A 23,359-nucleotide genomic window follows, 5' to 3' on the forward strand; every position below is an offset into this window, starting at 1 on the left:
GACTGGAGAAACCAAATTGTGAGGAAGCATGAGCAATCTCAAGGCTACAAGTCCATCTCCAAAGACCTGAATGTTCCCGTGTCTACCGTGTGCAGTGCCATCAAGAAGTTTAACGCCCATGGCACTGTGGCTAACCTCCCTACATGTGGACGGAAAAGAAAAATTGACAAGGGATTTCAACGCAAGATTGTGCGGATGTTGGATAAAGAACCTCGACTAACATCCAAACAAGTTCAAGCTGCCCTGCAGTCCGAGGGTACAAAGTGTCAACCCGTACTATCCGTCGGTGTCTGAATGAAAAGGGACTGTATGGTAGGAGACCCAGGAAGACCCCACTTCATACCTCGAGACATAAAAAAGCCAGGCTGGAGTTTGCCAAAACTTACCTGAAAAAGCCTAAAACATTTTGGAAGAATGTTCTCTGGTCAGATAAGACAAAAGTAGAGCTTTTTGGGCAAAGGCATCAACATAGAGTTTACAGGAGAAAAAAAGAGGCATTCAAAGAAAAGAACACGGTCCCTACAGTCAAACATGGCGGAGGTTCCCTGATGTCTGGGGTTGCTTTGTTGCCTCTGGCACTGGACTGCTTGACCGTGTGCATGGCATTATGAAGTCTGAAGACTACCAACAAATTTTGCAGCATAATGTAGGGCCCAGTGTGAGAAAGCTGGGTCTCCCTCAGAGGTCATGGGTCTTCCAGCAGGACAATGACCCAAAACACACTTCAAAAATCACTAGAAAATGGTTTGAGAGAAAGCACTGGAGACTTCTAAGGTGGCCAGCAATGAGTCCAGACCTGAATCCCATAGAACACCTGTGGAGAGATCTAAAAATGGCAGTTTGGAGAAGGCACCCTTCAAATATCAGGGACCTGGAGCAGTTTGCCAAAGAAGAATGGTCTAAAATTCCAGCAGACCATTGTAAGAAACTCATTGATGGTTATCGGAAGCGGTTGGTTGCAGTTATTTTGGCTAAAGGTTGTGCAACCAAGTATTAGGCTGAGGGTGCCAATACTTTTGTCTGGCCCATTTTTGGAGTTTTGTGTGAAATGATCAATATTTTGCTTTTTGCTTCATTCTCTTTTGTGTTTTTTCATTTAAGACAAAGTAAATGAAGATAATAATACCAAAGAATTTGTGTTTGCAATCATTTTCAGGAAGAAAATGAGTATTATCTGACAGAATTGCAGGGGTGTCAATACTTTTGGCCATGACTGTATATCCTGGTCTGGAGGAGGAATTAGGAGTTGGTCCAGGGAGACCAAAGAGAGCAGTCTATTGGTGGGAGAAGAGAGAGAAGGAAGTCTGGATCTGAGAGCAGACAGCGGAGGCATGCAGCCAGGACTGAGCTGCAGCTCCAGGGAAGGAAGTGAACCTGAGGCATTGAAAGTGGTGGAGCTACTGAGGAAAGGAGCACAGTGGAGATGGAAAGGGGCTCAGAGGGGAACTGTGACTGGTCACCCTCAGAGCCGAAGCGCAGGAACCGGGCATCGGGAGCCCGAGGCTGTGGTGTACTCCAGGATACACGGCAGAAACGGAGGGCATAGAACTGTATGTGATTTGCCTACACTACACCTGAAAGTGAAGCAGCACTGGGTCATGATAAAGACCCAATAAAGTTGCCCACCATACAGGTAACTGACCCAGGACTGGAGACAGAGGACTTTGGCAGCAGGGACCTCGCACACTAGTTATAGTAGGAAGGTTTACGAACCTCACCTGGGAGAGGGATTCACTATTGACTCCAGGCCGGCCAGGCCATACCATCACCTGTTCCTGGTACCCTATACTGTGGACTGCTACTGACAGTAAACTAGGTAAAGACTTTACAACTTTGTGTCCTCTATTATTTACCGGCAACCCACCATCCTTGCCATAGACCTTGGGAGCCCTGGGGACCCCGCTTCACCTGTGGGAAGCATCACCATCTTGCTGCAACAAGATCACCCCAGAGGACCCCTTTAAGCAGCGTCGGTCCCTCTGACCGAGAACCACAGATGGCGTCACGAATAGGCTTTATTCCAAAATACCCTTTAAAGACCTTTCCCCTTTTCGTTTGGCACCCAGGGCCACGGACCAGGTCGCAGCCACGGTGACATCCCCTTTAAGTGTGACCAGACCCGGTACCAAGTGCCCCACTGCCCAGGCAGGCGACTCAAATGCTACCTGTGTTTTCATGGACAGCACTCGCACCTGTGATATTCTATGGAGCCATTCACATGTCTGTGATTTTTCATGGATCGAGCAGTCTGTGGAAAATCGCAGAGACGTGTCCAAATTTCATCCAAGGGTCAAATCAATCTATGGGTCCGTGAAAAAAATCAGACTGCACTCATATAACATCCAAACGTGGTCCAATATTCACGGGCTGTCAGAATGGAGAGGGTGGAGAAACTTTTTTTTTTCTCCATGTATGAGAAATACTGATGACACTCTGATCAAAGTCTGATCAAAATAATTGATCCTTTTATCTCGTACCAAAGAAAAACAAACGTCTGAATGTCAGTTTTTCACAAACAAGTGCCAGCAGGATTTTTCACAGATACCATTTATAGCTATGACAGTCTAGTGGACTGCTCACAATTCAGATTTTTTTCTCTGACCGAGTGGTCCGTGCAAAAAGATGGAGGGCTGTCCAATATTGATCCTAGTGTCGGATCAAAATTGGCAACGCAAGTCTATGGTCAGCAAAAAAGTCTGACAGCAGTCATATGCCATCTGTGTGCTGTCCGGTTTCCCCTGACTCAGGCTGCCGTCACACTAGCAGTATTTGGTCAGTATTTTCCATCAGTATGTGTAAGCCAAAACCAGGAGTGGAACAATTAGAGGAGAAGTATAACAGAAACATATGCACCACTTCTGCATTTATCACCCACTCCTGGTTTTGGCTTACAAATACTGATGTAAAATACTGACCAAATACTGCTAGTGGACGGCAGCCTCATAGATAGGAGAAGGTGGAGAAACTTTGTTCTTCATCAGTGAAAAAATTTATAAAAATCTGATCAAACTCCGATGAAAACGTGATGAATCTCGATCTATTTTTCAAAAAAATTGCCGTCTGAATTAGCCCTTAGTGTTTTATAACTGCTACTTAATAGGACAGAGAAATATTCTATGCCGGAAGTCTTTCAGTAGTGGATTATGGACTTTTTGAGATCTCCTCCCTCTGACGAGCAGCTGCACCTTCTGGCAGCCTCTTCACTTGGCATCGAAGCTCTTAAAGCTGCTTTATATAATGTTCCTCATTCTTGTTACTAAAAAGGATTTTGCCACTTTAAAGATTAGGACGGAAGTGAAGCTTAGCTGGCAACCAGCCCTACTTTCTGTGCAGCAAATGAGAGCTGCTTCTTGTTGGCCTGTGAATGAACACCGTAGGCTGGGGGAACGCACTAGGGCGAGGGCTGTGACTGTATATAGCAAAAGCTTGGAAGTGACTCCTCTGCTGGTGGCCGCCTCCGACTCGCAGTAATGCAGCTGCTCAAGTTCTTCTCGTATATCCTTGGGTTCTTTTCTAATGTTTTCTCCTTGGGTGTAATCCTGGCCATCTCTCTTCTCTTTCTGGACTTCATGAAGCGCCGGAAGAGGTGGGATCACTACCCTCCAGGCCCACCTTCTCTACCTTTTGTGGGGAACATATTACACGTTGACTTTTCCAACATTCATAACAACTTTAGAGAGGTAAATGGCCATGCTTCACTTATATTTTTTCTATGCAAAGTTTACTTCTGAATTTATTTTGCTTTCAGTCATGCTTAGGCTAGGTGCGTACTGTGCTCATGACCACTTTCTTATGTACCCGACAGTGGCCTGAGACTGCAAGGTTGAAGGCATCTACCCTCCATAGATAGCCATTGTTTTTTAGGTATCCCACTGAATAGGAAAAAAAGGTTGTCTACTTTGCAGAAAAACAATACTGTTTAAGGGTATGTTTCCACGTTCAGGAAACGCTGTGTGTTTGACGCTGCGTAGAGCCGCGGCTTCAAACACGCAACGTCCAGATGTTACAGCATAGTGGGGGGGATTTCATGAAATCCCGTCTCCACTATACATTAAAAAACGCATGCGGCAGACCCGCGTAAACGGACACGCGTAGCGTCTTTACAGAACGCAGCATGTCCTTACAATGCTCAAACAACGCATGAAAAACGCAGGTGACCTGCCAGTGACCTCAGGTGCAGATTTGGTGCAGATTTTACCTGCGTAAAATCCTGACCAAATCCTGATGCAATCCTGAACGTGGACACATACCCTTAGATTTTCATTCTGAATTTTTCACCTCCAAAAAGATATAAATACGGTAAGTATTCGTTATGCTGTGTATCCTGTCTTTGGCACACAGTGGAGGCCCAGTTTTTGCCGCTAAATGCTAAAAAGATATACTGCAGTTGTAACAGCATGATAACCTTTTTCTGTTAAAAAGATCGACACACCGGAAATCTGGTTATTATCAATGAGTAACGTAATGCATCCGTATTATGCAGAAATCAATAACCCAGGTGTAAACATAGCCTTAGCAATATATGAATTTTGCTACCCAGACATTGTCCGTCAGCAGTATGGCATAAATGTGGCTATCTATAGCTTATGTACGTTCCAGCACGCCATACAATTCTCGCTGCTCTGAGCTTGTAGATTACTTTACTTTTCTTCAGAGGGATTTGAGAGACGTGTGCAACATATTTTGATGGCAGGATAGTGCATGGCTCCTGGTAAATTCCATTAACCTCTTCATGACCAGCCTAATTTTGACCTTAATGACCTGGCCATTTTTTGCAATTCTGACCAGTGTCCATTTATGAGGTGATAACTCAGAAATGCTTCAACGGATCCCAGTGATTCTGAGATTGTTTATTCGTGACGTATTGGACTTCATATTAGACCGGTTTCACACGTCAGTGGCTCCGGTACGTGTGGTGACAGTTTTCTCATGTACCAGAGACACTGACTCACGTAGACACAGTAAAATAAATGTGTCTCTGCAGATGTCAGCATGTTTTCACGGACCGTGTGTCCGTTTGCAAAACACGGAGACATGTCAGTGTTCGTGGGAGCGCACAGATCACACAGACCCATTAAAGTCAATGGGTCCGTGTAAACACGTACCGCACACGAATGCTGTCCGTGTGCTGTCTGTGTGCGTTTTTCCTGTCATAGGGTAAAAATTGTAAAAATTGTTGCAATACACGGACACGGACACACGTACAGCACACGGACCCTAAAAACGTACTCACGGACATCACACGGATCCCACACGGATGGCCTACGCGAGCACACGTACACGCGGAGATGGATAACTCCGGTACAGTTTTCTCCGGTACCGGAACTATCTGGACGTATGAGACTGGCCTTAGTGGTAAACTTAGGTAGATAGTTTTTGCGCTTATTTGTGAAAAAATTGGAAATTTGGCGAAAATGTAGAAAATGGAACAATTATCAAATTTTTAATTTTTATTCTGTTAAACAAGAGAGTTATGTGACACAAAATAGTTAATAAATAACATTTCACACATGTCTACTTTACATCAGCACAATTTTGGAAAGATTTTTTTTTGTTAGGAAGTTATAAGAGTTAAAATTTGACCAGCGATTTCTCATTTTTACAACAACATTTACAAAACCATTTTTTAGGGACCACCTCACATTTGAAGTGAGTTTGAGGGGTCTATATGGCTGAAAATACCCAAAAGTGACAACATTCTAAAAACTTTACCCCTCAAGCTGCTCAAAACCACATTCAAGAAGTTTATTAACCCTTTAGGTGTTTCACAGCAGCAGAAGCAACATGGAAGGAAAAAATGAACATTTAACTTTTTAGTCACAAAACTAATTGTTTAGCAACAATTTTTTTATTTTCCCAAGGGTAAAAAGAGAAAGTGGACCCCAAAGGTTGTTGTTGAATTTGTCCTGACTGAGTATGCCGATACCCCATATGTGGAGGTAAACCACTGTTTGGGCACACGTCAAGGCTCGGAAGGGAAGGAGCACCATTTGACTTTTTAAATGAAAAATTAGCTCCAATAATTAGCAGACACCATGTCGCATTTGGGGAGCCCCTGTATGCCTAAACATTGGAGCTCCCCCACAAGTGACCCCATTTTGAAAAATAGACTCCCCAAGGAAATTATCTAGATGCATAGTGAGCACTTTGAACCCTCAGGTACTTCACAAATTGATCCGTAAAAATGAAAAAGTACTTTTTTTTCATTAAGCCTCAATTTTTTTTTATTTTCAAATCGGCAACAGGATAAAATGGATCTTAAAATTTGTTAGGCAATTTCTCCTGAGTACACCGATATCTTATATGTGGGGTAGACCACTGTTTGGACGCACAACAGAGCTCGGAAAGGAAAGAGAGCATTTGACTTTTTTAATGAAAAATTAGCTCCAATAGATTGCATACACCATGTCGCGTTTGGAGAGCCCCTGTGTGTCTAAACATTGGAGCTCCACCACAAGTGACCCCATTTGGAACCTAGACCTCCAAAGGAACTTATCTAGATGTGTGGACATCCATCTAATTTTTGGAAGTCCTTGCACATAATACGTATGCTTTATCAGTCTAGGAGTTACACTCCTTCCAAATGTGGAAAACAAATTTTTGAGGCAATCCTCTATTTGCATTCCAGGGTGTATTACAATCCCACCTTTCAATTTTGATGAAAAATTCTGAAATCTCATGCACATGATTCCATTTTTTTACTTACTGAAATGGAAAACTTATGCATTTTTTGAAAGTAGTAGCATGTCAATTCTTTCAGCGTTTTGGCAGCATTTTTCAGCAATAAGAAAGTGCAAAAACGCTATGTGTAAGCATAACTTAAGGGGTAGAGAAGGCAATTTTTTCCTTTTTTTTTTAATTTACCTTATATACAAGTCATTATACTGGAAAGAATGTCTACTAACCTTTTTTCCTGTAAAATCCGTTTTATCTTCAGTTTGGTATATTTTATTGTCAGTCCTTAGAAGTGTCGTAATACTTTGACAACAATGTTCCCAGCAGGGACCTGTGAGTCAGAAGTGCGCCCAGGCATCTTCCCCATGCAGTTCCCATTCAATTTGAGCACTTTTTTCATACACTTCAGCGATTTCACTGCCCTCTAGACCTCCTGGGAGGGTCTGCCGGAAAAATGCTAGATTTTCCTATTGACTTCCATTATTCTCTTTACTAAAGTTGAGCATCTGAGCAGTTTGATATGCTTGATTTGAGTAACGAGCACTCAAGAAGCAGTTCACTGCTCGCTCATCACTAGCCAGAGGCAGCACCATGCTCTCGCCCCCTGGCTGCCACCACTGCTCGCTGTCACCGCTATCTGCATCCTCCAGATGCAGACAGCGGTGAATACATTGGTGGAGGACGGAGCTGCTGGCAGGCGGGCTGTGATCGGGATTATACGGCATATAGGGAGCTGTGTGCGGGCTCATGCGGTATATAGGGGCATGTCAGCATATTTAATTCTGCTCAATATTAAGTAATGCAATTAATATTAATATAAAATTACAATTAATATGCTAATATTAATATTGAGCATAACGAATTTCAGTCTTTTGGTTTGGCCCTTCACTGCCTCTCATGTGACCCCTTGGGAAAATTAATTGCCAACCCCTGATCTAAGGTGTATGGGGGCTGAAAGTCTTCAATGGAACCTGTCACCAAGTTTTTCCCATATAAAGTACCGCCACCACCATTAGCACCTCTTATGCTGCATATTAGAATTTTGTAAAAAAGTCCACAATCCCCAAAAAATACCTTTTCTTAGGCTGGGTTCCCATTGCGTTATGGGACCGCGTTAAACGGACAGCGTTGCACGGCGAAATTAACGCCGTGCAACGCGGCCGTTAACGCGCCCATTCACGCTAATGGGAACGCGCTACACTAGCGCATGTCATGTTCGGCACGCGCTAGCGACGCGCCGGAGATTCCTGGCGCGCCGCGGACGCTGCTTGCAGCGTCCGAGGCGCGTCCGCGGTCCGTTCCCCGCTCTCGCAGATCGGGGATCTGCGAGAGCGGGGACGTTACCGCGACCCCGAACGCGGCCCCATAAAAAACATTGCGTTAGCGCAATCCGCTAGCGCTAGCGCTAAACGGATTGCACTAACGCAATGTGACCCTAGCCTTATACTCACAGAAGGCACAGTCCGGTCCGATTGGTGTTTCTAATCTTTATCCGCCTTCCCCTTCATGTGGTTGATGGTTCCTATGTTATCCACACAATGTCCCCCAATCGCGCTCCTGTGGAAGTGCATTTCTCTGCCGCGTCGAGGACAGAGCAAAGTATTGTGTCATGCTCACGCCCTGACAGGTAGGCATGAGCCAGAGGGTTTGTGGACCCACTGTGTCACAAACCAGACTCCCCTGGAAGGGGCGTGACTAGGACAGCTGCCTTGGTGTTCGCTGGAGCCTCTGATGGTGAGATCAGGCTTTTGCGGCAGGCAGCTACCACTCCAGGGCGGTGTCTGGCTGTGGCTGCTGATCTCACTTGGGAAACAAAAACACTAAGACAGGTGTGGGCAACAGGCACGACTGGCGGATGAGCACAGCAGAAACTTGGACGAGTAGGCAAGCTGGCATGGCTGAGATACAGGGCAGGCAGGGACCCCTGAGACACAGGGTAGGCAGGCACGGCTGAGACACAGGACAGGCAGGCACAGCTGAGACACAGGGCAGGCAGGTGTGGTGTATAAAGGAACAGGTAGAGACCTGTTCACACAGAGGATGCTAGTACTGGAACAGACAGGAGCGAGTGGTGTATGAAGAGACAGGTTGGGACCTGTTCACACAGGAGGTGCAGGTACTGACACAAGCAGGAAGGAATGAAGTATGAAGGAACAGGTTGGAACCTGTTCACACAGGAGGTGCAGGTACGTGTTGTGAATTCTGTTGTTGGGCTCCCTCCTGTGGTCATTAATGGTACTTCGGCTGGTTCTGTCCATGGACTTCCTCTGGTGGGTGTTTCTGAGTTTCCTTCCACAGGTGACAAGGTTAATTCGTTAGCTGCTGCTCTATTTAACTCCACTTAGATCTTTGCTCCATGCCACCTGTCAATGTTCCAGTATTGGTCTAGTTCACTCTTGGATCGTTCTTGTGACCTGTCTTCCCAGCAGAAGCAAAGTTCCAGCTTGTATTTCTGTGGTTTGCTATTTTTCTGTCCAGATTTCTATTTTTATTGTTGTCTTGCTTGCTGGAAGCTCTGGGACGCAGAGGGAGCGCCTCCGCACCGTGAGTCGGTGCGGAGGGTCTTTTTGCGCCCTCTGCGTGGTCTTTTTGTAGGTTTTTGTGCTGACCGCAAAGTAACCTTTCCTATCCTCGGTCTGTTCAGTAAGTCGGGCCTCACTTTGCTAAATCTATTTCATCTCTGTGTTTGTATTTTCATCTTTACTCACAGTCATTATATGTGGGGGGCTGCCTTTTCCTTTGGGGAATTTCTCTGAGGCAAGGTAGGCTTTATTTTTCTATCTTCAGGGCTAGCTAGTTTCTTAGGCTGTGCCGAGTTGCATAGGGAGCGTTAGGCGCAATCCACGGCTATTTCTAGTGTGTTTGATAGGATTAGGGATTGCGGTCAGCAGAGTTCCCACGTCCCAGAGCTCGTCCTTTATTATCAGTAACTATCAGGTCATTCCGTGTGCTCTTAACCACCAGGTCCATTATTGTCCTGACCACCAGGTCATAACAGTACAGGTGGCCCAAAGTACTAATGCATCTCAATAGAGGGATAAGAGAAGTTCTGAGACCATTTTTTTTTTCTTTGCAATGTGTTTTGTCTCTCTTTTCCCCTTTACCACTGGGTGGTTCAGGACACTGGTGTAAACATGGACATTCAAGGTCTGTCCTCTTGGATGGATAATCTCACTACAAGGGTACAAAACATTCAAAATTTTGTGGTTCAGAATCCGATGTCAGAGCCTAGGATTCCAATTCCTGATTTGTTTTTTGGTGATAGATCTAAGTTCTTGAATTTCAAAAATAATTGTAAATTGTTTCTTGCCTTGAAACCTCGCTCCTCAGGTGACCCTGTTCAACAAGTAAAGATCATTATTTCTTTGTTACGTGGTGACCCTCAAGACTGGGCATTTTCCCTTGCGCCAGGAGATCCAGCATTGTGTGATGTTGATGCGTTTTTCTGGCGCTTGGATTGCTTTATGACGAACCTAATTCAGTGGATCAGGCAGAGAAAATCTTGCTGGCTCTGTGTCAGGGTCAGGATGAAGCGGAGATGTATTGTCAGAAGTTTAGAAAGTGGTCTGTGCTCACTCAGTGGAATGAATGTGCCCTGGCAGCAATCTTCAGAAAGGGTCTCTCTGAAGCCCTTAAGGATGTCATGGTGGGGTTTCCCATGCCTGCTGGTCTGAATGAGTCTATGTCCTTGGCCATTCAGATCGATCGACGCTTGCGTGAGCGTAAAGCTGTGCACCATTTGGCAGTACTATCTGAGCATGGGCCTGAGCCTATGCAATGTGATAGGACTTTGACCAGAGCTGAACGGCAAGAACACAGACGTCGGAATGGGCTATGTTTTTACTGTGGTGATTCCACTCATGCTATCTCCGATTGTCCTAAGCGTACTAAGCGTTTCGCTAGGTCTGCCACCATTGGTACGGTACAGTCTAAATTTCTATTGTCTGTTACTCTGATTTGCTCTTTGTCATCCTATTCTGTTATGGCATTTGTGGATTCAGGCGCTGCCGTGAATTTGATGGACTTGGAGTATGCTAGGCGCTGTGGTTTTTTCTTGGAGCCCTTGCAGTATCCTATTCCATTGAGAGGATTGATGCTACGCCTTTGGCCAAGAATAAGCCTCAGTACTGGACCCAATTGACCATGTGCATGGCTCCTGCACATCAGGAGGATATCCGCTTTCTGGTGTTGCATAATCTGCATGATGTGGTTGTTTTGGGGTTGCCATGGCTACAGGTTCATAATCCAGTATTGGACTGGAAATCTATGTCTGTGTCCAGCTGGGGTTGCCAGGGGGTACATGGTGATGTTCCATTTTTGTCTATTTCGTCTTCCACTCCTTCTGAAGTTCCAGAGTTTTTGTCGGATTATCGGGATGTATTTGATGAGCCCAAAGCCAGTGCCCTACCTCCTCATAGGGATTGCGATTGTGCAATTAATTTGATTCCTGGTAGTAAGTTTCCTAAGGGCCGATTGTTCAATTTATCTGTGCCAGAGCACGCCGCTATGCGGAGTTATATAAAGGAGTCCTTGGAGAAAGGCCATATTCGCCCGTCGTCATCACCGTTAGGAGCAGGGTTCTTTTTTGTGGCCAAGAAGGATGGTTCTTTGAGACCTTGTATTGATTACCGCCTTCTTAATAAAATTACAGTCAAATTTCAGTATCCTTTGCCGTTGCCGTCTGATTTGTTTGCTCGTATTAAAGGGGCTAGTTGGTTCACCAAGATAGATCTTCGAGGGGCGTATAATCTTGTGCGTATTAAACAAGGCGATGAATGGAAAACAGCATTTAATACGCCCGAGGGCCATTTTGAGTACCTGGTTATGCCATTCGGACTTTCCAATGCTCCATCAGTATTTCAGTCCTTTATGCATGACATCTTCCGAGAGTACCTGGATAAATTCCTGATTGTGTATTTGGATGATATTTTGGTCTTTTCGGATGATTGGGAGTCTCATGTGAAGCAGGTCAGAATGGTGTTCCAGGTCCTTCGTGCGAATTCCTTGTTTGTGAAGGGGTCAAAGTGTCTCTTTGGAGTTCAGAAGGTTTCATTTGTGGGGTTCATTTTTTCCCCTTCTACTATCGAGATGGACCCTGTTAAAGTCCAGGCCATTTATGATTGGACTCAGCCGACATCCGTGAAGAGCCTGCAAAAGTTCCTGGGCTTTGCTAATTTTTATCGGCGCTTCATCGCTAATTTTTCTACTGTTGCTAAACCGTTGACTGATTTGACCAAAAAGGGTGATGTGGTCAATTGGTCTTCTGCAGCTGTAGAGGCTTTTCAGGAGTTGAAGCGTCGTTTTTCTTCTGCCCCTGTGTTGTGCCAGCCAGATGTTTCGCTCCCGTTTCAGGTTGAGGTTGATGCTTCTGAGATTGGAGCAGGGGCTGTTTTGTCACAAAGAAGTTCTGATGGCTCGGTGATGAAGCCATGTGCTTTCTTTTCTAGAAAGTTTTCGCCTGCTGAGCGTAACTATGATGTTGGTAATCGTGAGTTGTTGGCCATGAAGTGGGCATTCGAGGAGTGACGTCATTGGCTGGAAGGAGCCAAGCATCGCGTGGTGGTCTTGACAGATCACAAGAATTTGACTTATCTTGAGTCTGCCAAACGGTTGAATCCGAGACAGGCTCGATGGTCGTTATTTTTCTCCCGTTTTGATTTTGTGGTTTCGTACCTTCCGGGCTCTAAGATTGTGAAGGCTGATGCCCTGTCAAGGAGTTTTGTACCTGACTCTCCGGGTGCTCCTGAGCCGGTGGGTATTCTCAAAGAGGGGGTAATTTTGTCTGCCATCTCCCCTGATTTGCGGCGGGTGCTGCAAAAATTTCAGGCTGATAGACCTGACCGTTGCCCAGCGGAGAAACTGTTTGTCCCTGATAGATGGACTAGTAGAGTTATCTCTGAGATTCATTGTTCAGTGTTGGCTGGGCATCCTGGAATCTTTGGTACCAGAGATTTGGTGGCTAGATCCTTTTGGTGGCTGTCTTTGTCACGGGATGTGCGTTCTTTTGTGCAGTCCTGTGGGACTTGTGCTCGGGCTAAGCCCTGCTGTTCTCGTGCCAGTGGGTTGCTTTTGCCCTTGCCGGTCCCGAAGAGGCCCTGGACGCATATTTCTATGGATTTTATTTCGGATCTCCCCGTCTCTCAAAAGATGTCGGTCATTTGGGTCGTTTGTGATCGCTTTTCTAAAATGGTCCATTTGGTACCTTTGTCTAAATTGCCTTCCTCCTCTGATTTGGTGCCATTATTTTTCCAGCATGTGGTTCGTTTACATGGTATCCCGGAGAACATCGTTTCTGACAGAGGTTCCCAGTTTGTTTCGAGGTTTTGGCGTTCCTTTTGTGCAAGGATGGGCATTGATTTGTCTTTTTCCTCGGCTTTCCATCCTCAGACAAATGGCCAAACCGAACGAACTAATCAAACTTTGGAAACATATCGGAGATGCTTTGTTTCTGCTGATCAGGATGATTGGGTGTCCTTTTTGCCGTTGGCTGAGTTCGCCCTTAATAATCGGGCCAGCTCGGCTACTTTGGTTTCGCCGTTTTTCTGCAATTCTGGTTTCCATCCTCGTTTCTCTTCAGGGCAGGTTGAGTCTTCGGACTGTCCTGGTGTAGATACTGTGGTGGATAGGTTGCAGCAGATTTGGACTCATGTGGTGGACAATTTGACATTGTCCCAGGAGAAGGCTCAACGTTTCGCTAACCGCCGGCGCTGTGTGGGTCCCCGACTTCGTGTTGGGGATTTGGTTTGGTTGTCATCTCGTTATGTTCCTATGAAGGTTTCCTCTCCTAAGTTTAAGCCTCGTTTCATTGGTCCGTATAAGATTTCTGAGGCTATCAATCCTGTGTCATTTCGTTTGGCCCTTCCTGCTTCTTTTGCCATCCATAATGTGTTCCATAGGTCGTTATTGCGGAGATACGTGGCGCCTGTGGTTCCATCCGTTGATCCTCCTGCCCCGGTGTTGGTTGAGGGGGAGTTGGAGTATGTGGTGGAGAAGATTTTGGATTCTCGTGTTTCGAGACGGAAACTCCAGTACCTGGTCAAGTGGAAGGGTTATGGTCAGGAAGATAATTCCTGGGTTTTTGCCTCTGATGTTCATGCTGCCGATCTGGTTCGTGCCTTTCATTTGGCTCATCCTGGTCGGCCTGGGGGCTCTGGTGAGGGTTCGGTGACCCCTCCTCAAGGGGGGGTACTGTTGTGAATTCTGTTGTCGGGCTCCCTCCTGTGGTCATGAATGGTACTTCGGCTGGTTCTGTCCATGGACTTCCTCTGGTGGGTGTTTCTGAGTTTCCTTCCACAGGTGACGAGGTTAATTCGTTAGCTGCTGCTCTATTTAACTCCACTTAGATCTTTGCTCCATGCCACCTGTCAATGTTCCAGTATTGGTCTAGTTCACTCCTGGATCGTTCTTGTGACCTGTCTTCCCAGCAGAAGCTAAGTTCCAGCTTGTATTTCTTTGGTTTGCTATTTTTCTGTCCAGCTTGCTATTTTTATTGTTGTCTTGCTTGCTGGAAGCTCTGGGACGCAGAGGGAGTGCCTCCGCACCGTGAGTCGGTGCGGAGGGTCTTTTTGCGCCCTCTGCGTGGTCTTTTTGTAGGTTTTTGTGCTGACCGCAAAGTAAACTTTCCTATCCTCGGTCTGTTCAGTAAGTCGGGCCTCACTTTGCTAAATCTATTTCATCTCTGTGTTTGTATTTTCATCTTTACTCACAGTCATTATATGTGGGGGGCTGCCTTTTCCTTTGGGGAATTTCTCTGAGGCAAGGTAGGCTTTATTTTTCTATCTTCAGGGCTAGCTAGTTTCTTAGGCTGTGCTGAGTTGCATAGGGAGCGTTAGGCGCAATCCACGGCTATTTCGAGTGTGTTTGATAGGATTAGGGATTGCGGTCAGCAGAGTTCCCACGTCCCAGAGCTCGTCCTTTATTATCAGTAACTATCAGGTCATTCCGTGTGCTCTTAACCACCAGGTCCATTATTGTCCTGACCACCAGGTCATAACAGGTACGGATACAAGCAGGATGGAATGAAGTATGAAGGAACAGGTTGGCACCTGTTCACACAGGAGGTGCAGGTTCAGATACAAGCAAGAAGGAATGAAGTATGAAGGAACAGGTTGGGACCTGTTCACACAGGAGGGGCAGGTACAAATACAAGCAGGAAGGAATGAAGTATGAAGGAACAGGTTGGGACCTGTTCACACAAGAGGTGCATATACGGAATGAAGTATGAAGGAATAGGTTGAGACCTGTTCACATAGGAGGAGAACTGCAAGGCTGTGGATAAGAGCTGTAGAGCAGAACGAGATTCTGCAGTAGCAGAACCAGAGTGAAGCAGAGCCGCAGGAGTACGGAGCACAGGCAGAGCCGCAAGAGCACAGAGCTGGCAGAGAGACAAGGGTCCAGAGCAAGCTGAACTGCAATAGTGCAGAGCCTAAGCAAAGCTGCAAGAGAGCAGAGCACAGGCAAAGTCACAAGAGTACTGAGCAGGCAGAGCAGGAAGAGTGCGGAGCATAAGCAGAGCTGCAAGAGTACGGAGCACAGGCAAACAGAGAGGACACAAGGAAAGACGCAGCAGGGAAAGAAGCCACAGACAAGGAGACAGAGGTAGGACAGAGTTTAGACAAGGTAATCTAACGAGACAAGGTACAAGAACAAAGACACAGGGACCTGTTATGAACAGGTAATTCAGAACCACAATGGACATTGAAGTTCAGAGCACACAAAGTGACCTGACAATTACCAAAAACAAAGGACGAGCTCTGAGACGTGGGAACTCTGCTGACCGCAATCCCTAATCCTAACACACCACACTAGAGGTAGCCGTGGATTGCGCCTAACGCTCCCTATGCAACTCGGCACAGCCTGAGAAACTAACTAGCCCTGAAGATAGAAAAATAAGCCTACCTTGCCTCAGAAAAATTCCCCAAAGGAAAAGGCAGCCCCCCACATATAATGACTGTGAGTAAGATGAAAATACAAACACAGAGATGAAATAGATTTAGCAAAGTGAGGCCCGACTTACTGAATAGACCGAGGATAGGAAAGATAGCTTTGCGGTCAACACAAAAACCTACAAACAACCACGCAGAGGGGCAAAAAGACCCTCCGCACCGACTAACGGTACGGAGGTGCTCCCTCTGCGTCTCAGAGCTTCCAGCAAGCAAGAAAAACCAATAAAGCAAGCTGGACAGAAAAAATAGCAAGCAAAAATAACACAAGCAAAACTTAGCTTATGCAGGATAGACAGGCCACAGGAACGATCCAAGAGGAAGCAAGACCAATACTAGAACATTGACTGGAGGCCAGGATCAAAGCACCAGGTGGAGTTAAATAGAGCAGCACCTAACGACTTATGTTGTGAGTTCTGTTTTTGGGTTCCCTCTGGTGGTTACTGATGGTACTGGGTGACTTGTCTTTCCTGGGTTTCTGGGTTCCACCTGTTCCATCAGCATATGGGAGTTTCCTATTTAACCTGGCTTTGCTGGCATTTCCTCGCCGGTTATCAATGTATCCAGTGTGTCTTGTTACCTCTGCTCCCTGCTCCTAGAACCTTCTGGACAAGCTAAGTTTGGATTTTCCTGTTTTGTGTTTTGCTTAATTTGGTTTTTAGTCCAGCCTGCAGATATGTGATTCTCTGCTGCTGGTTGCTCTAGTGGGCTGAAATTGCTTTTCATGTACCATGAGTTGGCACATGAGTTCAAGTAATTTCAGGATGGTTTTTTGAAGGGTTTTTCGCTGACCGCGCAGTTCACTTTTGTATCCTCTGCTATTTAGCTTTAGCGGGCCTCATTTTGCTGAAACTGTTTTCATACTACGTATGTGCTTTCCTCTCATTTCACCGTCATTATATGTGGGGGGCTGCTATTTGCTGTGGGGTATTTCTCTGGAGGCAAGAGAGGTCTGTGTTTCTTCTGATAGGGGAAGTTAGATCTTCGGCTGGAGCGAGACGTCTAGGATCATCGTAGGCACGTTCCCCGGCTACTTTTATTTGTGTGTTAGGTTCAGGGTCGCGGTCAGCTCAGGTTCCATCGCCCTAGAGCTTGTTTGTATCTGTGCTTGTCCTTTTTGTGATCCCCTGCCATTGGGATCATGACAGTATAACCGGCCCACAAAGTGTTAATTGTATTGGCTGAAGTAGGAGGATAAGTAGTCTGAGGAAGTTTTTTTTTTTTCCCCCTCAGAGTTTGCTGCCTAGCCTTATTGCAGCCTGGCTACTTCCTCCTCCTCTTAATCTTTGAATGGCTCTGATCTCAGCTGTTTATCATGGACGTCCAGAGTTTGGCTTCCAGCCTGAATAATCTTGCCACTAAGGTTCAAAATATACAGGATTTTGTTGTACATGCTCCTATGTCTGAACCTAGAATTCCTGTCCCAGAGTTTTTTTCTGGAGATAGATCTCGTTTTCTGAATTTTAGGAACAATTGCAAGTTGTTTCTTTCTTTGAAATCTCGCTCCTCTGGAGACCCTGCTCAGCAAGTCAAGATAATTATATCTTTCCTGCGGGGTGACCCTCAGGATTGGGCATTTGCATTGGCACCAGGGGACCCTGCGTTGCTTAATGCAGATGCGTTTTTTCTGGCATTGGGTTTGCTCTATGAGGAACCTAACCAAGAGATTCAGGCTGAAAAAGCTTTGTTGGCCCTCTCTCAGGGGCAAGATGAAGCAGAAATTTATTGTCAAAAATTTCGGAAGTGGTCGGTACTTACTCAGTGGAATGAGTGCGCTCTGGCTGCAAAGTTTAGAGATGGCCTTTCTGAGGCCATTAAAGATGTTATGGTGGGGTTCCCTGCGCCTGCTGGTCTGAATGAGTCTATGACTATGGCTGTTCAGATTGATCGGCGTTTACGGGAGCGCAAACCTGTGCATCATTTGGCGGTGTCGTCTGAACCGTCACCTGAGATAATGCAATGTGATAGAATTCAGTCCAGAAGTGAACGGCAAAAGTATAGGCGGAAAAAAGGGTTGTGCTTTTATTGTGGTGATTCAGCTCATGTTATATCAGCATGCTCTAAACGCACAAAAAAGGTTGATAAGTCTGTTGCCATTAGTACTTTACAGTCTAAGTTCATTCTGTCTGTGACTCTGATTTGTTCATTATCATCCATTTCCGTCGATGCCTATGTGGATTCAGGCGCTGCCCTGAATCTTATGGATTGGTCATTTGCCAATCGCTGTGGGTTTAGTCTGGAGCCTCTGGAAGTTCCTATTCCTTTGAAGGGAATTGACTCTACACCTTTGGCTATGAATAAACCTCAGTACTGGACACAAGTGACCATGCGTATCACTCCCGTTCATCAGGAGGTGATTCGCTTCCTGGTACTGTATAATTTGCATGATGTTCTAGTACTTGGTCTGCCATGGTTACAAACTCATAATCCAGTCCTTGACTGGAAATCAGTGTCTGTGTTAAGCTGGGGTTGTCAGGGGGTTCATGATGATGCACCTCCGATTTCTATCGCTTCATCTACTCCTTCTGAGATTCCTGTGTTTTTGTCTGACTATCGGGATGTTTTTGAGGAGCCTAAGCTCAGTTCGCTTCCTCCTCACAGGGATTGCGATTGTGCTATAAATTTAATTCCGGGCAGTAAATTTCCTAAAGGTCGTTTGTTCAATCTGTCAGTGCCAGAGCATACTGCTATGCGGGATTATGTTAAGGAGTCCTTGGAAAAGGGACATATCCGTCCATCTTTGTCCCCTTTGGGAGCAGGTTTTTTTTTCGTGGCCAAGAAAGATGGTTCCTTGAGGCCTTGTATAGATTATCGTCTTTTGAATAAGATTACCGTAAAATATCAGTATCCTTTGCCATTGTTGACTGATTTGTTTGCTCGCATTAAGGGGGCTAAATGGTTCACTAAGATTGATCTTCGGGGTGCGTATAATCTTATACGAATAAAGCAAGGTGATGAGTGGAAAACCGCATTTAATACGCCTGAGGGCCATTTTGAGTATTTGGTAATGCCTTTTGGACTTTCTAACGCTCCTTCAGTCTTCCAGTCCTTTATGCACGATATTTTCCGTGAATATCTGGATAAATTTATGATTGTGTATTTGGATGATATTTTGGTTTTTTCTGATGACTGGGAGTCTCATGTTCAGCAGGTCAGGAAGGTGTTTCAGGTCCTGCGGGCCAATTCCTTGTTTGTAAAAGGCTCAAAGTGTCTCTTTGGAGTCCAGAAGATTTCTTTCTTGGGGTATATTTTTTCCCCTTCTACTATTGAGATGGATCCCGTCAAGGTTCAGGCTATTTGTGACTGGACGCAGCCTACATCTCTTAAGAGTCTACAGAAGTTCTTGGGCTTTGCTAATTTCTATCGTCGTTTTATAACTAATTTTTCTAGTGTTGTTAAGCCTTTGACGGATTTGACTAAGAAGGGTGCTGATGTTGCTAATTGGTCTCCTGCGGCTGTGGAGGCCTTTCAGGAACTTAAGCGCCGGTTTTCTTCTGCTCCTGTGTTGCGTCAGCCAGATGTTTCGCTCCCTTTTCAGGTTGAGGTTGATGCTTCCGAGATTGGAGCGGGGGCGGTTTTGTCACAGAGAAGCTCCGATGGCTCAGTGATGAAGCCATGCGCGTTTTTTTCTAGAAAGTTTTCGCCGGCTGAGCGGAATTATGATGTTGGTAATCGGGAACTTTTGGCCATGAAGTGGGCATTTGAGGAGTGGCGTCATTGGCTAGAGGGTGCTAGACATCGTGTGGTGGTCTTGACTGATCACAAAAATTTGATTTACCTTGAGTCTGCCAGGCGTCTGAATCCTAGACAGGCTCGTTGGTCACTGTTTTTCTCTCGTTTCAATTTTGTGGTTTCATACCTGCCAGGTTCAAAGAATGTGAAGGCGGATGCTCTTTCTAGGAGTTTTGTGCCTGACTCCCTTGGAAATTCTGAGCCCTCTGGTATCCTTAGGGATGGGGTGATTTTGTCTGCTGTCTCCCCAGACTTGCGACGTGCTTTGCAGGAGTTTCAGGTGGCTAAACCTGATCGTTGTCCGCCTGAGAGACTGTTTGTTCCGGATAATTGGACCAGTAGAGTCATCTCCGAGGTCCATTCTTCTGCGTTGGCAGGTCATCCTGGAATATTTGGTACTAGAGACTTGGTGGCCAGGTCTTTTTGGTGGCCTTCCTTGTCGAGGGATGTGCGTTCTTTTGTGCAGTCTTGTGAGGTTTGTGCTCGGGCTAAGCCTTGCTGTTCTCGGGCCAGTGGATTGTTGTCACCTTTGCCTATCCCGAAGAGGCCTTGGACGCACATTTCCATGGACTTTATTTCGGATCTCCCTGTCTCTCAAAAAATGTCCGTCATCTGGGTTGTGTGTGATCGCTTTTCTAAAATGGTTCATCTGGTACCCTTGCCTAAGTTGCCTTCCTCCTCTGAGTTGGTCCCTCTGTTTTTTCAGAATGTGGTTCGTTTGCATGGGATTCCTGAGAACATCGTTTCTGACAGGGGATCCCAGTTTGTGTCTAGATTTTGGCGGACTTTCTGTGCTAAGATGGGCATTGATTTGTCCTTTTCGTCTGCATTCCATCCTCAGACGAATGGCCAGACTGAACGAACTAATCAGACCTTGGAAACTTATTTAAGGTGTTTTGTTTCTGCTGATCAGGATGACTGGGTTACCTTTTTGCCGCTGGCCGAGTTTGCGCTTAATAATCGGGCTAGTTCTGCTACCTTGGTTTCTCCTTTCTTTTGTAATTCGGGGTTTCATCCTCGTTTTTCCTCTGGTCAGGTGGAACCTTCTGATTGTCCTGGAGTGGACATGGTGGTGGATAGGTTGCATCGGATTTGGAGTCATGTGGTGGACAATTTGAAGTTGTCCCAGGAGAAGGCTCAGCAGTTTGCTAATCGCCGTCGCCGCGTGGGTCCTCGACTTCTTGTTGGTGACTTGGTGTGGTTGTCTTCTCGTTTTGTTCCTATGAAGGTCTCTTCTCCTAAGTTCAAGCCTCGGTTCATCGGTCCCTATAGGATCTTGGAAATTCTTAACCCTGTGTCGTTTCGTTTGGATCTCCCGGCATCGTTTGCTATTCATAATGTGTTTCATCGGTCGTTGTTGCGGAAGTATGAGGTACCTGTTGTTCCTTCTCTTGAGCCTCCTGCTCCAGTGCTGGTGGAGGGAGAATTGGAGTATGTTGTGGAGAAGATCTTGGATTCTCGTGTTTCCAGACGGAAACTCCAGTATTTGGTCAAGTGGAAGGGTTATGGTCAGGAGGATAATTCTTGGGTGGTTGCCTCGGATGTTCATGCTGATGATTTGGTTCGCGCTTTTCATAGGGCTCATCCTGGTCGCCCTGGTGGTTCTCGTGAGGGTTCGGTGACCCCTCCTCAAGGGGGGGGTACTGTTGTGAGTTCTGTTTTTGGGCTCCCTCTGGTGGTTACTGATGGTACTGGGTGACTTGTCTTTCCTGGGTTTCTGGGTTCCACCTGTTCCATCAGCATATGGGAGTTTCCTATTTAACCTGGCTTTGCTGGCATTTCCTCGCCGGTTATCAATGTATCCAGTGTGTCTTGTTACCTCTGCTCCCTGCTCCTAGAACCTTCTGGACAAGCTAAGTTTGGATTTTCCTGTTCTGTGTTTTGCTTAATTTGGTTTTTAGTCCAGCCTGCAGATATGTGATTCTCTGCTGCTGGTTGCTCTAGTGGGCTGAAATTGCTTTTCATGTACCATGAGTTGGCACATGAGTTCAAGTAATTTCAGGATGGTTTTTTGAAGGGTTTTTCGCTGACCGCGCAGTTCACTTTTGTATCCTCTGCTATCTAGCTTTAGCGGGCCTCATTTTGCTGAAACTGTTTTCATACTACGTATGTGCTTTCCTCTCATTTCACCGTCATTATATGTGGGGGGCTGCTATTTGCTGTGGGGTATTTCTCTGGAGGCAAGAGAGGTCTGTGTTTCTTCTGATAGGGGAAGTTAGATCTTCGGCTGGAGCGAGACGTCTAGGATCATCGTAGGCACGTTCCCCGGCTACTTTTATTTGTGTGTTAGGTTCAGGGTCGCGGTCAGCTCAGGTTCCATCGCCCTAGAGCTTGTTTGTATCTGTGCTTGTCCTTTTTGTGATCCCCTGCCATTGGGATCATGACAGACTTAACCTCATCACCTGAGGAAGGAAACTCAGAAGCCGCAGTACCACTCTCATCCACCAAAGGAAGCTTATAGACAGAACCAGCCGAAGTACCACTCTTGACCACAGGAGGGAGCTTGGCCACAGAATTCACAACAGGGACCAGGATATTCTGCCTCCTGGAGGGAGACAGACAAGTACAAAGCAAGGCTAGAACAAAGACACTGATACCAGGATATACAGCCTCCTGGAGGGCAGACAGAGAAAAACCAAGCCAAGCTAGGAGTAGAGAAGGAGGAACACAGAGCAAGACCTGGCAGTTCAGTAGCAAGACACTAACTGAGTTAACACATTGCACAGGCAGAGTTCCACAGGCTGGAGCTTCCATTAATGCTAGAGGCCTCTTGGTAGTTGGTCAGGAACACATTAGACAGGTGCACCCTGATTCCATAAAAACCAGAGAGTTCTGGTGCCGCCGCCCTATGCACACAGTCAGGAAGCATGCATAGAGCAGGCAGAAAGCAAGAGGCACAGAACATGGAGCCGGCAGCAGACAGTAATCACAACATGACCTGGAGCAGTAAGTTGATGTGTGAGGGATGGGAGGTCATGCAGTGATGCCGGCAGAGTTGTTACATATTGTATTGCACATGCGCCAGCTTTACTTCTGGGTCATTGGCGCTCTTTGGCCTTTCTTGGCGCATGTGCATTTTAGTAATGTGCTCTGCCTTCAGCAGAGCAGAGACAGGTGCACTTGCGCAGGAGTGTAAGAATAGCAGGAACGCGGGATGCAGTGAGGAGCAGGAGCAGGAGGCAGAGCAAGAGTTAATTACAACGGATACTCCTCGCAGGGCGAGCAAGGTTTAAGAGGGGAGTAAAACTGGGTATAGTGTCAGGGTGACAACAAATGGTTATAAAACTGGTAAACTTATCAGTCTGATGGTTTCCGGGCAGTGGAAACTTGGAATCCCACGATGGCGCCATAGGTGACGCGTGAAGTCTCTGGCCTGTTCCTGGAGGAAGTTTATGCACTGGCTTTTGACGGAAGTGATGTATCCTGGCTCCCCGAGGTGAGGTTATCGATTACCGGGCTGATGTACGTGGAGTGAAGCAGTCTCTGACACTGCCGGAAATCGAATAAGTTCAGTGGCGGCGAAGGGGATAAGGCCACCTGACTCTGGGTGACTCGCCTGGTAAGGATTGGGCCACGCACTCGCGGCAGTCAGTGGAATGATGTAGGACAGACTTTCAGTCACAGGAGTTAGAGGACGCACGGATTCACATACTCCACAGTCAGAGTGTGCAAGGGCTGAGGTGCTGCTGTGTGGATAAGGTGCTGAGGTGCTGTTATCCTGTGTGGATAACATAGGACACCTAATCCACCCGAAGCAGGAAAGGAGGACGGCGATTGAAGTAAGAGAGTTGGCATCAGATCATGATGGCACTAGGCCCAATTCAATATACATAAATAAAGTGCTAAACAAAATAAAGACACCAACACATTCATTGGATAAAATAGGCTGCAATATCTATTAAAGGTTACCATATTGAAATTAAAGAAGCACTCCTCCCATCAACGTTTTTTCCTCTTAATATATTACAATCATCATAGTATATAGCGCTGTGTACTTACAATTGCTCATT

General features: G+C 46.1%; 1 protein-coding gene across 1 annotated transcript in view; it reads left to right on the plus strand.

The window, feature by feature from the left end:
• The first annotated feature begins 3,285 nt into the window (after window positions 1-3,285).
• Window positions 3,286-23,359, plus strand: part of LOC138647784 (cytochrome P450 2D15-like) — a 144,861-nt gene continuing 124,787 nt past the window's right edge. The window contains exon 1 of the mRNA XM_069737041.1: window positions 3,286-3,680. Within this exon, the coding sequence (XP_069593142.1) occupies window positions 3,471-3,680 (210 nt within the window). The 5' untranslated portion in view covers window positions 3,286-3,470. The remainder of the gene's footprint in view (window positions 3,681-23,359) is intronic.

Source organism: Ranitomeya imitator, chromosome 8 (assembly GCF_032444005.1).
Source record: "Ranitomeya imitator isolate aRanImi1 chromosome 8, aRanImi1.pri, whole genome shotgun sequence".
NCBI classification, from domain to species: Eukaryota; Metazoa; Chordata; class Amphibia; order Anura; family Dendrobatidae; genus Ranitomeya; species Ranitomeya imitator.